The 16,274-nt window shown below is 40.5% G+C and overlaps 1 protein-coding gene across 1 annotated transcript in view; it reads right to left on the bottom strand.

Moving 5' to 3' along the window:
• sppl3 (signal peptide peptidase 3) overlaps nt 1-16,274 on the bottom strand; it is a 50,275-nt gene that overhangs the window by 15,862 nt on the left and 18,139 nt on the right. The window contains exons 2-6 of the mRNA XM_080742962.1: nt 15,207-15,284; nt 5,641-5,744; nt 3,967-4,086; nt 2,705-2,783; nt 1,042-1,154 (exon numbers count right to left, since the gene is read on the bottom strand). Of these exons, the coding sequence (XP_080599088.1) occupies nt 1,042-1,154; nt 2,705-2,783; nt 3,967-4,086; nt 5,641-5,744; nt 15,207-15,284 (494 nt within the window). The remainder of the gene's footprint in view (nt 1-1,041; nt 1,155-2,704; nt 2,784-3,966; nt 4,087-5,640; nt 5,745-15,206; nt 15,285-16,274) is intronic.

Here is a 16,274-nt window from a genome sequence, read left to right on the forward strand (position 1 = left end):
CAATATTTTAGGGCATATATCCCTGAAAACTGCTCACAAACTGAACAAAAGAAATTTCCACATATTTATGGAGGACATTTTGGGGTTGTTGGGGGAATTTAGTTCCTTCCGAATTCAGTTCAGGGTTCCCCCACCAACAGCATAAGAGTTTCTTGACTTCATTTCAGAGTTCCCTATGGGCCTCATGGCTCGGCAAGGCTTACTTATTCCTTTAAACAGATTCAGGCGACCTCTTCATATCTTTGCATATCCCAAATCAAGTACTGTCAGCTAAAAAGTGGTCCATTCCTAAGCGTCATGTCTGTCGCCACCCAGATGAAGACCACCCCCAACACTGCAGATGTACTGGTTATATTGCATTAACATAGTCCATCATTCAGATTGGTTAAAATAACAATAATCGTTAAAATACTGTAAGTGGCAGATTGTAGCTTTAGAGTAAAAATGTAATGTAAAAAGCTAAATCACCAAGCTGTTCCTGGTAGATAGGATGGATGAATGCAGAGGACAAATTCTACATACAGTATGTGTACTGTAGCAAATACCTCCAACAACTAGAGAAAGCTCGGTTTTGGACATTTGAAGTATATGACACCAGAGCTAGTAACTGACAAGTGTTGTTACCGACGGCGGTACGCAAGAGGGATTCTCTTCGTTTGATCGGCTGCGATGACATTAATTTTGATGACGCATGCACACATGCGCACCAGTCATGTGCACCCTAGTCTCTCGATTACAGACTTCCGCATTGCTGAAGAGCGACCAAACATTTCCTTGGCGATGGCTAGCCAGATAGTGTGCACCCCTGCTTAATAAGATTAGTCATAATAGGCGTAAGACAAAATAGGGCTCAGAATGCGTGCGTCCGGCACTGAAAAGATGTATTGGAGCTTTTACATTGATTTTTGAGTTAAAACATTAATCCGTGACTCTCAAACTGAAATTGTAGGTTGGAAAGCAGTTGTCTAGGAAGTTATTCTTGTACTGGACAATACATCTGCATACATGTTGCCCTCAAGCCTGTTGACAGAGTGAACCTACCGTCCATGAGTAGCCAGTGGCCAGTCAGGACCCAGATGAGCACCAACAAAAGCGATAGGGAGAAGGATAGGAGCTCGGCCAGAGTGAAGCGACCACAACAGCCAAAGGAGATCCTACAGGGGAGGAGAACAGACAGTCAGCGATCAGAGATCACAGTTAAATCCTCAATGTTTATTTTGGGGATGGGTCAGATCACTGGTTACCAAACACTGGGGGTTTTCAAGAATTGAGAACTTTATTTTCCTTTCTGTAATTTCACTAAGAAATCAAAGAAAAATCGAAAAAATCCCATAAATTAGGACACAAATGGTTAAAGAAGTTGTGAAAATATCCGATCTACATGCAACGCAACGCGTTGTAGTCTTTTGACATGTAGATCTGCTATTTTTGGTGAAGAGAGTTATGGTAGATGTAAAAAGAACTCATCAAGTAGAGTGTAACTCAGGGCTGTTTTACTAAGCATAAGTGGTTTAACTGATTTGATATGGATGAATTCCAAATTATTCCAAAGTATTCTGAGGCACTGACAGGCGTCACAGCACCCTAGGGTGCCATGGCCCTCACTTTGATAAACGCTGCTCCAGGGTCATATCTGAATTCGAGGGTGGTGGGATCCGATTAATCAATTCATTGCACTTGAAACATTATACAAAGACGTGGTAGTTTGAGGGGGGTAAACTGATGGGATGAAAACATACTGTATATTTATTATGAGAACATTTGTACTTTGAAATAGTCTATTAAATGTGGACTGCAACATACAGCTATGCATAAAAACAACAACAAAACATGCAGCTATGCATAATAATAAAAAACAGATGATGTGGATCAGAGGTGATGATTGTGCAACTTCGGCGGGGAAGCTCGTTTGCATATGCTGTGGAATCATTATTGGGATTTGGCTATTTTCGTTGGAAACGTGATAAGCAACTTAGGCATTCACAAATCGATAGAGCAGGGGTCTTCAACAGGGGGTCTGGGACTCCTAGGGGGTCCTCAGAGTTACTACAGGGGGTCCTCCAAATCTTTGGGCCCTAGAGTCCATATTCTGAGAACTTTAGAGAACAATAGCAGATCTACAAGCTCACAACGCCTCGCGCTGCGAGGCCTTGTGAGCTTGTAGATCGGCTATTTTTGGCAAAGAGGTTTGGTGTAGAGGGGGAAAAGAACAGACTAAGTACAGAGTGAAATGTCAAGTTTATTAACTATTGACGGTTCAAGTGGTGAAATATCTGAAATTGACATGAATCCAAAAATATACTGAGGATAGTGCTGTCAAACGATGAAACTATATGGAATCTCTGAAAAGGTTGTGGGGGGGTCCCCTGCTTCATCGCTCTCTCAACTAAGGGGTCCTTGGCCTGAACACGTTGAAGACCCCTGCGATAGAGGGAGGAAGAGGAAGCAGGGTGAGGAAGAGATAGCGCTGAGGAAGAAAGAAGACATGGGGGCGTCCGGTGGCCTACTGTACACATGGGCACCGCCACATAGGCATGGTTGCCGCGGCGTCGCCGGTTCGATTCCCGACCCGGACGACCTTTGCCGCATGTCATTCCCCATCTCTCTCCCCATTTCCTGTCAGTCTACTGTCCTATCAATAAAGGCAAAAAGCCCAAAAACAAATCTTAAAAAAAAAAAAGAAAGAAGACATGGTTTCCCTTACTTGTTCACTGGCGCGCAGGGCCTGGTCAGATACTGGCACATTGGCAACAAGAGGAATGCAAACGCAATCGTGGCAAGAACTGTAAACAAATAAACAGGAAAGAATAGTGAGACTAGGAATGGGACGATAAGCGATATTATAGTTTATCGTGATAAAAAACACTCGCGATAATCGTATCGTGGAGATTTAATTTATCGCGATATTGTCCTCCGTCATGCACTGGGGATGAATTCACCTTTTTATTTGCTGAGCTGCGTAGTACCACTTAAACCCTCTATTGGTAAAATGTACTTATAACATACGTACTTGATAGTCTTTTTTTTACTCTAAACCAAATGTCTATGCCAAAAAATAGCCAATCCACAAGCTCGCGACACGTTGTGAGCTTGTAGATCTGCTATTTGGCAAATGTTCCACCCCAGGATAATGGATGTTGGGGATATTTTGATTATTGCGATAATATCGTAAATCGCGATTTCTTTGGTCACAATAATCATGATATGAAAGACCCAGACCCAATGACCGCTATACCATTTACATGTAGTTCCGTTTTATTGTTTTAGCCTAAAAACTGTTAATTTATATCTGTAATTTTTTATATTTGTAATTCAGTATTTTATGCATTATTATAGGAGTAAATGTCCAAACTTGTGGAAAACATTTTCAAGATTTCAACATTCTTTCGAGAATAGCTGATCTACAAGTACAGCGCTATGTCACGATGAGTTTGCGGAGACTTTATTTTTGAATAGGGCTCCAAGGGATGTAAGACTGCTTCACTACAATTGAACAGTTTTTGAATAAGTGATGTCTTAAATCCTTTACTCACTGGAGGCACAATGAATAAACATTTTTCACAAGTTAGCCACCAGATGGGGCTCGTCGCAAAACATTTGAATCAGAGGAACGGAACACAAGAAATTATGTCATCGAAAAAACTAATCTTCTTCCGCTTCCTGTTTATGTTTTTCACAGAATCTCCGTTTCTTTGCTTCCGTGTTTTCGCTCGCCCTCTGGCAAAACAGTGGACATTTCCATCGCCGATGACTATGCATTGCAAGGCTCAAACGATTTGCGTATTTTCCACAGAAGCACAGAAAACATTTCCATTTGCGTGAACGATCGGCGGGTCAATCGTACCGGATAAAGATATTCTGTTACGACTTCAAAAGGTAAGGAAAATCGAAAAAAAAAAATATATTATTGGTAGTGAATGAGTTAATCACACAAAATAAAGCCCCTGATGTTAGAAGGGCAGGTACCTGCAGTGCAGATGGTGAAGACCACCTGTACAGAGTCAAAGAAGAAGAACATAACTAGCAGAGACACAGAGGCTCCTATGGGCAGGAACAGTGCCTGTGTGGAGTCTATGGTCTGAATACCTGCAAGAAAACACAAAAAAACATTAAGAAACCTTTAAACACACACACATCAGATTTGGTACCAGAACAACTGCTAAATAAATACATAAGAGGTGTTTGTATGTCTTAAAATGTGTGTTTGAAGGTGCAGCTGCAGTTACGGTAGAAGCAGTGTGCCATCAGAAGCGAGCTTGAACCCTTTTGAGACGCTTCTGGGGATGTGCCTTTTTTATTTACAATGTTTTAAAGTTGTTATATCAATGTTTTATATGCCCGAGGCATCACATTATCACCTCAAGACGTGAAATATGACCTCCCCACGTGTCAAATACTGCCACTTGGTCAAAGCTGGGGTGAGAATGTGTTGTACTTACGCCTACCTAGTACCTATTTATTAGGTACACATTTTCAGACTAAAGTCTCTCTTTTTTTCTCGCAATGGAAGATTCGTCTGGTTTCCAGGCTGAGGCTAGCATTTTACTGAGTCACCTGCCAGTGAGGAGCCCCCACTAGGAGGACACGGAGCCTCCTGTCCTACTCCTCCCACCCAACAATCCCTGCTGACAGGTGCCACCCTAAACCGTAGAGTACATGCAACGACCATCATCACCCTCCCCCGAACACGGGCCAATTGTGTTCACATTGCATGTCGGGTCGGACCCACAACCTCCGTGGTAGTGGGCAGGACTTTACCACTGCACCAACCAAGCTCCTAGACAAAAGTCTCTTTAAGATAATTAGGTTCACTCTGGTGTCATCTTGGTAATGCTAGTCGGGCTGTTAAGTTCTGTCTAACAAGGCATGGCTCCTATCTCTTACAGAGTGACACCTTTCCCAGAAAAGACCGGTACTGTGGATAAATAACTGCATTCTTTACTTATGTTGTAAGCAATGTGCCATACAACGCCTCATGAAGCAATGACATTAGAAACACTCAATAAAAGTCTATGGTCGTCTTAGTCTATGGTCGTCTTACACAGTCTTGCGCCATTTTAGCGTTTCATATTGTCCCATTCCAGGCTGATAGACTGCTCTGTCTCCTCTATATTATACTATCACTCTGGCATGGTACCCAATTAGTTTTAATGAGGATGACTGCCTGCGCACGCATGTACAGTATGTCAATCTTTTTGCAATGGTCCAATACACTGTATCATCGTTCAAATCACAACACCATGAAACTTCACATAATTATATCACCAACTCAATATCTGACAATATGGTGCAATTCGGTGGTCAAAAGGACAAGGTCGGTGAAGAAGCTCACATATCAATTATGTAAAGTAGGTTGCGTTTTAGATGGGCTGCTAGGGGACATTACGACTTTGGTGCTCTATTCGTTCCCCATTGGCACTTATTAGTGAAGAATTTGGCAGCTACCAAAAAAAGGTTCCTATGCAGGAGGAAATAAGAGTAAATCCAATGTCCTACTCCAATTTCCTAGAAATTCATAATGAATACCTGGGAAATCCATCATCAGCAATGCCTTTTTTCCTTTCTCTCTTTTCTTTTTTTTTGACAATACATCCATCCATCCATATTAAATGCTGTACGCCCGAACGTCTTGTTTCTCACCATGTATATAACACTCACTGTTGTTCGAGTTGCCGTTGTGCCCTGTCGTCGTGGGATTACCGTCCTTGTCCTTCTCCTGGTTCTCACAGTCCATGTTTAATGATCTGCACGAGGAAGACACCACAGAATGGAGAGGAGGTCATTATGATGTGAGGATCGTGTCAACCGCTGTCATGAGGTAATGACGTGCATAGGGCTTAGGCCTGTCACAATTGAGTACCTGAGACGAAAAACTGTCTAAGTCCTTTATTTTTTATTTTTTATATTGATATTTTTTTCATTTACCAGACTGTAAACCACAAACTTGGAAGTCTTTAATCTGTTAAATTCTTAATGCACTCCCTCCTCATTTTGTTGATTTTTTTTTTTTTTTTTTACTTAACTCATATATATTATAAGACATAATACAGTATATATTTAGCAGTCAAAGGGAGCAGATAACATTAAAACAGACAATTGAACGAAATGAGGGGGGGTTGCATTAACAATTTAACAGATTAAAAATGACTAGTTTGTAGCTTACAGTCTGGTAAATCAAAAAATATCTATATTCAAAAAAATTCAAATATGTAATTAGACTGTTATTCGTCTCAGGTACTCAATTATTACATAATCGCCTAATCGCAATTATTTTTGCATAATCATCAGAATCGTCCAAATTGTTTCAATGCTGAATATTCTTCGTACATATTCCAAAAATAATATTAATTGTGTCAGTAATTAGTAATCTAGTCATCAGACATATCTGCATTGTACAATGTGATTATGAAGCCTAAAAAACAAACAGAAATAATAAAATGTATTCATACCGGTATGTGCAATGCCAAAAACACAATTGCAATTATTCTATCAACTAAATCTTAGATTAATCAAGAAGCACGTTTAATACATTCTTTAACTATATCAACAATAAGACAAATATAATTGACTGAATTGATCAGTCTGGTTAACCATTTAATCCATATTTTATACTTTCTTGTACCACAGAGTCGCAAAGAAATACAGAACATATACAGAACATAGCAGAACATAGCTCAAGTTTGATTTAACTGTTGCACCCATAGATGTGTGTACTAATGGATACGTGGACATTTAGACATAACGTCCACAAATATCACGCCATTCAGTACAAGTCCAAGTCAAACAGCAGGTCATGGTGAGCAAGTTGCAAGTCAAGTCACCAATATTTACGGACTGCTGACCACAGCTATTATAAGATTTAGGAAACATGCAGAGGCAGATGCAAAACCTGCTCACTCCCAATGCTGCAACATGAGCAGCAGCATATGTAATGTTTAATATATCAGGCCAGGCCAGCAATGTGTCCATGCGTCTCAAGTCCTTAAATCAAATCCTTTTTCCTAGTTCCCATTTCCTTGCTTGTATGTTAGTCCCTCCCATTGAGGAAATAGAGAAGTGGAGACGTCCCATTTCCGATGACAACATCACAGGTGATGGGCCAACTCCCTTGTAGGGGCGTTCTATTGTCAGTGGGCGGGACTAACATACAAGGAAATAGGAAAGAAGTGTAGGAAATAGGATCTAGTTTAAGGACATGAGACGCAAGTGTCCCTGAGCAAGACACTCAACCCCTAATTGCCCCCCCCCCCCCCCCTCTGCGCTCCTCTGTGGGCAGCAGCAGCACTCAGCTGGGTGATGCTGAAAACTGAAGTTCCCCCTTCGGATAGGCTCGTGTGTAAAAGAAATATACTGTATATGTTATAGCGTTTTTGAGACCCAAGATTGAGACCAGAAGCGCTCGTTTCTAGTGCAGCTAGTCCCTACACATTCTAACGGCGCTGAGTCGGCTTATGAGACCTTCGTAACGCTCGACGCTGACTATCTGCATGCTGACATCACTGATACTACATTGTTTCGCCGCCATGGTAACCGTCTGTCTGCATGCTGACATCACGTCATACTCTGACATCACAGACTGGCCTGGACACGGAACTCCATGTATGGGCATAAAGATCTGCCCAACAGGCACTCCACATGGAACACCATATATGGGCATAAAGAACTGCCCAACAGGCACTCCAACATTACTTCTGAGAGTCCTACATTCCATCCCTCATATACTGTGCACATCCCCGTGCACAGGACTAGTATATACTGTAAGTGTAAGCTACATCATGTGACGTCGATGTGAGAGGAGTGACGCAGCAACAGTTAACCACTAATGTTATGATATTTTGCTAATAAGAATGACAAATGCACAGGACTGATTACAATACAATAATGCGTGCAGTCCAAAAAGTGTCATTTGTAGCATTAGTCGCATCCCCTATTGGTGAAAGTGTAATCACTATTGACGCCGAGTTGTTTAGAAACCCCCCGAGTGTGTGATTCAAATTTGGGGCAAATCAGACACCGTGTTGATCTTTTTTTTTTTTGCAAAATAGGGATTTAGATGCTGAGAAACTAGTCCACACCTTTGTCTCCTCCAGGCTAGATTACTGCAATGCACTACTCATCGGGATCCCTAGCAAGAGCCTCCAGAGGCTCCAGTACAGTACATTCAAAACAGCGCTGCTAGGATCACCCCAAGGGGCTCACAAGGGGGGGAAGTGGCAGTGAGTTACTAGGGCCCAAGGTGGAGGGGCCTTAATTATTTTATGCTTTAACTATTGAAAAATAGCAGAATACAAGCTCGAGCTGGTGCCTGGAACTAAATATTTTGATATGGGTGTCCATGGCCAAATAGTAAATACATATCATTTTGGGGGTCTTCACATGAAAAGGTTTGAGCACCACTGACATAGAAACATAGGTTTTTCAAAAAACCTTAGAAGGATTTAGAAGACACTTGTAGAATCGGGTCAAAAATATTTCAAGATTTTTCGAAAATAGCAGATCTACAAGCTTGCAGTGCGCTGTGAGCTTGTATATCTGCTATTTTTCCAATAGTTAAAGCACACAATAATGCGTAATAATGCGTTCCCACTTCCCAGTCAAAATGGGTTAAACCCTCTGCCACGCTGTGAGCTTGTATATCTGCTATTTTTGAAAAATCGTGAAAATGTGTGCAAGAAACCTCAGTGGTGTTCAAACTTTTTCATGACAAGGACCCCCAAAATGATATGTATTTGGCCACGGACCCCCATCTCAAAATATTTAGTTCCAGGGTCCCGGCCAGAAGCAAAATTTTAGTTACAAATGTTTGCTTAAAAAATAAATATATTCAAAGATTTGCACACATTTTCATGACTTTTCAAAAATAGCAGATCTACAAGCTCGCAGCGCGGCACTCGGTGCCACGCTGTGAGCTTGTATATCTGCTATTTTTCAATAGTTAAAGTATAAAATAATTAGGGCCCCTCCACCTTGGGCCCTTGTAACTCAATCCCACTTCCCCCCCCCCCCCCCTTGTGACGCCCCTGCAGACACCTACGACTCCACACTGGAGTGTTTAAAAAAAGAAAAACACTCACAATAATCGTATCGTGGAGGTTTAAATTTATCGAGAAATTGTCCTCTGTCATTCACTGGGATCAATTCCCCTTTTATTTGCAGAGCTGCATATCCGGTACCATTGAAACCCTCTATAATTGTTAAAACGGACCTGGAAATAATGTACTTGATAATAATAAATAATGATGTCTTTTTTCACTCTCTACCAAATCGCTTTGCAAAAAAGAAAATAGACGATCTACAAGCTCACAACCCGTCGCATCTGCTATTCTTTGGCAAATGTTCCGCCCCAGGATAATGGATGTTGGGGAATGGGGATATTTTATTTATCGCGATGATATCGTAAATCAAAAAAATTTTGGTCACAATAATCATGACATGTGACAATGTTCATATCGTCACATCCCTACTCAGGGCACAGACACCAGCGTATCCACAGTTCCACACTGGAGAATGTCCTTTCTACTGACGACAGTGTGACAACATTTCACTGAATCTACAGAAACACCAGCATCGCCACACTGGGGAAAAAAAGCAAAGAAAACCATTCCAATGTCAACGGTGTGACAGGAGTTTCAGTGTGTTAAGTGACCTGAGGAGACACCACCAGTGTATCCACACTGGAGTAAAGTGAAATACATTTGGATGCAATTCAATAGCTATAGGGCTAGATATTGTTGAGCTTGAAATAAGAACACCAAATATATAAAAAAAAAAAGCTGAAGTTGGGAATTCATTGGAAAGGCAAATAAAAAATAAAGGACAGAAATTACAGAATACAGATTTCTAAGTTTTCTAACATTGCATAATTATAAATACCAGTCCTTTGGGGTATTGTGTGTCACAGTGCATTATTAGCACGTGTTAAAATTGTCTTCTGCATTTAACCTATCTTTACTGTTAGGAGCAGTGGGCAAGTGCAATTAATAGCACCTGGGGGAAAGGTTGGGGAGTAAAACCCATTTAGAACGGGTACACATTATAGTGTAATATTATTGTATGCTTTAACTATTGAAAAATAGCAGATATACAAGCTCACAGCGCGGCACAGAGTGTGCATTCAATAATTCTAGGCCTAAATAGCACCTGGGGACGGTTGGGGATTAAAGGTCCGATACACAGACCGGGCCAACTGTGACTCTTCGGTTTCCCATGCTGCACTTCTACCCATTCAGCTATGAGCGCCAAAAAATGCTTAAGAAAATGATTGAAATGTTTCAAAAGAATGTTCCTCAAAGAAAGATGAGAAGGGATTTGGATATTTCATCCTCTATGGTGCATAACAAAATAAAGTACTCAAGGAATTTGGAGGCATTTCAGTGCTAAAGGATGCCAGCCTAGGCTGAATAACCGTCTTCTCTGATCCCTCAGATAGCACTGCTCGAAGGACTGTCATTCATCTAGATCAAGGGTGGGCAACTTTGATGATGGAGAGGTCCACTATATTTTCACATCCACTCCAGAGGGCCTCAAAGAATATACAGTCGAAAATAGCAGATCTACAAGATCAAAACGCGTCGCACTGCAATGCGTTTTGATTTTTATTGAAAGGCATTTATATGTTGACTTTATGAACTTAAAGGAGCTATAGTCAACTTTTTCATTGTAGGGCCGACACTTTGTTTAAATCCTAGTCTATAGACTAGAATGTAAACAAAGTGTTGGTCTGGCAATGGCCAAAATGATTATTTTATCATTATTTTACGCTTTGTGTGGTCATTTTTGAATAGAAACACATATATGAAGCTTATTTTTTTATAAAATATTTTCGAAACATTGTTTTTATTTTAGCATCCGTTTTTCAAGAAAAAGTTGACTATAGCTGCTTTAAATACGAATAGAATGGACTAGTGCCAACTTGTCATTATACTAATATAGACAAAAGTAATTAAAGCGAGTCATGTTGCATGGTTGGAATTGGAACAGCTGAAATCAATACTATATCAGTATTCCAATATTAACCTGTGGGCCGCATTAAGTGAAGGTGAGGGCCACATGTGGCCCCCGGGCCAAAATAGTTTGTCATCATTCTTTTTTTTACAATAAATGTTTTCCACATCAAACCCTGACTGTGGAAGAAGAGGGTCAGGTAGCCTGCATGCAGTCCCGACCTGTCCCCATCCCCAATAGATAATGGGTGGTGAATTTCAAAAGGCAAAATGCAACCCCAAAAGACCCCATACTGTTACACACCCTAAAGACGTGTGTGCACGAAGAATGGGACACAATTACACCTGGCTGCAACTCCCCCTCACTTCATGTCTTCAGTCCCTAAAAATCTCCAAATGGATTTTAAGTGTTGTGAAAAGGAATAGCAACATTACAAAGTGGTTAATACTTTACTTCCAACTGTTTTGGAAATACGTTGCGAGATTTAAATAAGTGTTTCTTTTTAAAAGTCTACTGTCCCTTTCTCTGTACATTCACTAGTGACTAGTATGTACACTCATTATGTTACAGACTGAGGTTCATCCTCTCTTCTCATAATGCTGGTATCCTTGCTGTCGTTCCTTGTCAGTTTGTCTGAAATGCACAGAGAAGCAGAGCTGCTCCTTGTGGGCAATGGGGTTTGTGTGTGTGTCAATTTCAGAGCAAAGGTTTTCCACTAGGAAACTAGTGGTGTCACACTGCAAAAACAACTTTCAGTCATCCACTTCTAAATAAACCCCTTGTTGGTGAATTCTTTACATTACATTCAAGCCATGTATACATATTCCATCCATTCCAAAATATAAAAAATATAGGGGGGACAGAGGACCCGAGATTATGAATTCACTAAATGTGGAAAACATTCTCGCACAAATGAATTGTCACAATGGACAATATCCATGCAAGTGCATGAGAAATATGGTGTTTATGGGTGCCAGTTGTTTGCCAGATTAGCTGGACACCCACACTGTAAGTAACCTGTCTCTAGTTCGCTGTAAATTGAGCAGGTCCACGGTTTTGTCTCCTGATGACATCATGGATTGAATTTAAATCACAGGAATAACATTTGTGACTTCTGTTTCAGGGTGGATCCACTGGAATACTCAAGCACAGTGAATTCTTCCAAATCCAATTTCTCTGCCAATTTCCACAATAAAATTGCACAGGAAAAAGTTACTACTTGAGGAAGGCACAGGAGAAATGGGTTTGGAGAAAATCTTTGTTATGGCAACTGTGAGGATCACTAGCTGTGTCCGAGGACCCCCAGGTGTCCAAAACACGTAAGCCCCATGTTATTTTATGACTATTCTAAAATATCTACAAGGTCACATTGTGTGGCATCACAACAATTTGTGAGCTCGGACTCAGATCAGCTCTTTTCAAATATTTTTGAAAATTCTTCTCTTATGGGGGTCCCTGGCACAAAATCTTTTCAATGTGAATCGACGTGATCGATTTGGAGGTCCTCGACCTGAGAATGTCTGAGAACCACTGCTGTGGATTTAGCCTAGCGGGATAGTGATGATTTATCCAAGGTCTGAGCTCCTGGACCCTCGCCAGGGAGAACAGTCACTTCTATTGAATTGACATGGAAAAATCAAGAATACAGATACCAAAAATACCAAGTATATATCTTGCTTTGGTTCTTCAACTCTCTCTTACGGGTACCACTCTGCTAACCACCATAGATTAATACAGGTGTCTTCAACGTTTTCAGGCCAAGGACCCCTTAGTTGAAAGAGAGATGTAGTAGGGCCAGGGACTGACAACCTTTTCATAGATTCCTTATCGTTTCTTTGTTTGACAGCACAATCATCAGTGTATTTTAGATTAATGTCAATTTGAGTTTTCAGATATTTAACCACTTGAACCGTCAATACTTAATTAACTTGACCTTTCACTCTTTTTCCCCTCTACACCAAACCTGCGAGGTGTTGTGAGCTTGTAGATCTGCTATTTTTTACTTAAGTTCTCAGAATATGGACACTAGGGTTCTCAGAATATGGACACTAGGGTTCAAGTGTTTAATATTAAAAAGGTTTCTATCACACAAAGATTTGGAGGACCCCCTGCAGTAGCTCTGAGGATTCCCCTAGGGTTGAAGACCCTTGGATTAATAGGTTAATGTTCCATCTCCAGCATTCTCTTTTAACTCCTGGACAAGTTCAATACACAGTAGGTCAAGCGAGTCTACCCTATTCCACAAAATACCCTTTGAACATAACCCCGAAAAACAGCAACAGCATTTGTCAACATTAGTGTCAAATTGCCAACATTGTCAAATTAATGGGGACAAATCTTGTGTAGGTCGGGCCACGCCTATTGTCCCTCCGGGTCCTAGAATCTAGACTACCTTAATCAGAATCTATGTTTGCATATTGTAGGCCTAACTGTTGAAACAGGTGTGGTACCGTGCCTTGTCATGTCCACTGAACTGTGTAAAAACAACTGTCCAGTCAGTGTGTGCACAACTATAGGAGCTGACTGACACATCTGCACGAGATACAAGTTGACAAATAGTTCTTATTTCTTGTTTAGCAATCTATAGAAAATACCAGCCACGCAATATAGTCTTTATTTTAATAGTTAGTGTAATAAATATGTGGAATACTAATATTAGCACATATTGTGTTCAGCTGCTCTCCCATGACAAAAACTATGAATTACAAAATGCAGACCGTGGCTCAGTCACCCGCTGATTAGGCTTCTGTACATAAGGAATTTGACTTCATCAGGTGAAAGCTGTGCTTCACTGTGCTTTCTAGGCTGTGAATTAGAGAATATCGCAGCCGTCGGGTGGAAACCTTGAGTATGTGTGAAAAAAAACCTTACTTTTCAGGAAATGGAGAAAAACAAAATAACCCATGTTCCAACTTCCCAATGTAGTTATTTAGTTACAAGCTCTGGTTAATACGTTTCATTCACTGAAATCCACAGTCAGACAATGTTAATATAGGCAAACATTTAATATTATTGTAATTCTTTTCTGCCAAAAAGATCATACATGTATCATACATGTATCGGCTATTTTTGCCACTTTTGCTTTGACATTGTCATTATGACAAAGCATAAAATAGGCCATTCATCTATGAAAAGGTATCTACGGGACAGTGAATATATGAATTAGTACATGAAAGAAATGAACTAGCTAAACACATTTTTCTTCCCATTTTAAACATTCAATGGGACTCCTAACTTCAAACATAGATAACAGGCTTTGTTGCCAAACTTATGCTTGGGTAGCAATAGGGACGTCAACATTACTTTTTTAACTGGATTTGTTCCCTGATCATTTCACTACTTATTCAACAACATTAAGGGTTAGGGGTGCTCACTGTTAACCACCCCCATTACGCATATCCACACCAGTCTGGCAGGGCCAAGCTTGTTACCATAGTTACCTTTCAAACTCTGCAGAAAAGCAGAGCCATGCGGATGGAAAGTGGCGGACTGGGCTTAGGATAATGCTCAATTTCCCAATCACAAGATATACAAAGAATAAAAAGCTGCAGCTTGGGATTTTGAAGAACAAATATGGTTAAGCTAGTGCCATCATATTGAGTCATAGGCAGTCCAGCCGCAAGTCAAGCCTTGGTCATATTATTGTTGTTACTCAAGACGGAACCAAGACCAAGTTCATTCAATTAAAGAAAATCTTAGATTATGTAAACCAACAATCTGACCTGCCTCAGAATCTCTTAAATACATCAAATTGACCATCGAATTCACCTGCATGTCAAAAACACACAACCCTTGGTGATGGAAGGTGACTGTATGATAATTATTTCCATCCCAACGTTTAAAGACAGCTATAGAATCTGTTTATTCTATTTATATTGATGACTTAAGCAGAAATATTTGTTCCAACGGCGTTGTATTTAGCCTGCAATTAATTTAATAGTCCAAGTTCCCTTCCCTCATGTGCCAAAAAAAAGAAAAGAAAAACCGTTATGTCCAAGTCTCAGGTTGTTTTAGTTTTGGGTCCAAGTTGATTAAATGTTGTATGACCCTAAGATCAACGCTAATTAAAATGTCCTAGTACTGGAGTCACATACATAGGGAGCTAGTGAGAAAAGGGCTTTTTAGAACATGGCCCCCCAAAAAATGTGTTCTAATTGCTTTAGTTTATAGGTCTTGTCCCAGTGGAAACAAGATTATGTTCTTCCATCAAAGTTGACCCCCGTCCTGACCTACCATCAGCAGTATGGACATTGAGGACTCACCTGAAGCTGCCATAGACGATGAGAAGGATGGAGATGAGGAAGGTGGACACCTGGCTGGAATCAACCAAGGAGTATGCCCTGAAAAGATAGAAGAGAGAAGTATTATTAGACAGGCAGTCCTACAGTCCTCCTAAATAGTTATCACGTGTAGTTATGTCGAGGGAAGAATTATAAAAAAAAAAAGAAAAAAAAAGGACAGTCAGTGTTCAAGTGCTGTTTTCTGTGTACACACACATCCCACAGTTCATTAACAGATTTAGAAAAACACATTTTTCTCAGATTCTTTTCCTGATTAGTTTTTTCCAACCATCTTAACATTTTCCTTTATTGAGCAGAAATATTTTTTCCAACAGCTTTGTATTTAGGCTGCAATAAAAAAAAAATTTAAGTTCCCTTCCTCATGTTGAAATGTTCCTTTTTTTAATCTACCCTTATGATCACCAATTTTGTAACTGCAATTCATGAAAGCCTGTACAGAAAATATGTTCTCACACTCTTTTGAACCTGTGAACTTGTGATGTGTTTTATCAAAGAATTAAGGTATTTGCACACAGGCGCGTTTATCTGCATGGATAAAACGGACAATTTCATTTTTCTTTATAAGAAAACAATGATTCTCTACGACCTCATGCACACCGGATTCGAATTAGCCGTGCGACGAGTGGCTGCGGCCGTGCATTTTTTTCTCGATTCGTGCGTCTTGTCGCATGCGGTAAAAAACTCCCTCCTTTTATGACTCCTTTTGGGATCCGCAGCGCCGATTCCGCACAGCATTGCACACCAAATCCAATGCGTTTTATTCATGCAGCAAACGAAAAAAACGCAACTGTCCTGTGTGCAAAGGGCTTTACTCTCTCTACATGTGTCACGCCTGGCTGTGTGAGGATGGGGGTCTTCGGAAACACACCTGTCCCTGGCTGAGCACAAGCTGACCATAATGCGTGGCCGTGCCCACTTGTCAATCTCTTTGAACACATATCCTATCAATGAAGACAGCTCCACAACGGCAACGCTGGTGTAACTAAGATATTATGTGCAACAAATAGCGTTTAAATGTGTGAATTACAC

The sequence above is a fragment of the Nannobrachium achirus genome (assembly GCF_963921795.1).
Source record: "Nannobrachium achirus genome assembly, chromosome: 15".
Taxonomy (NCBI): Eukaryota; Metazoa; Chordata; class Actinopteri; order Myctophiformes; family Myctophidae; genus Nannobrachium; species Nannobrachium achirus.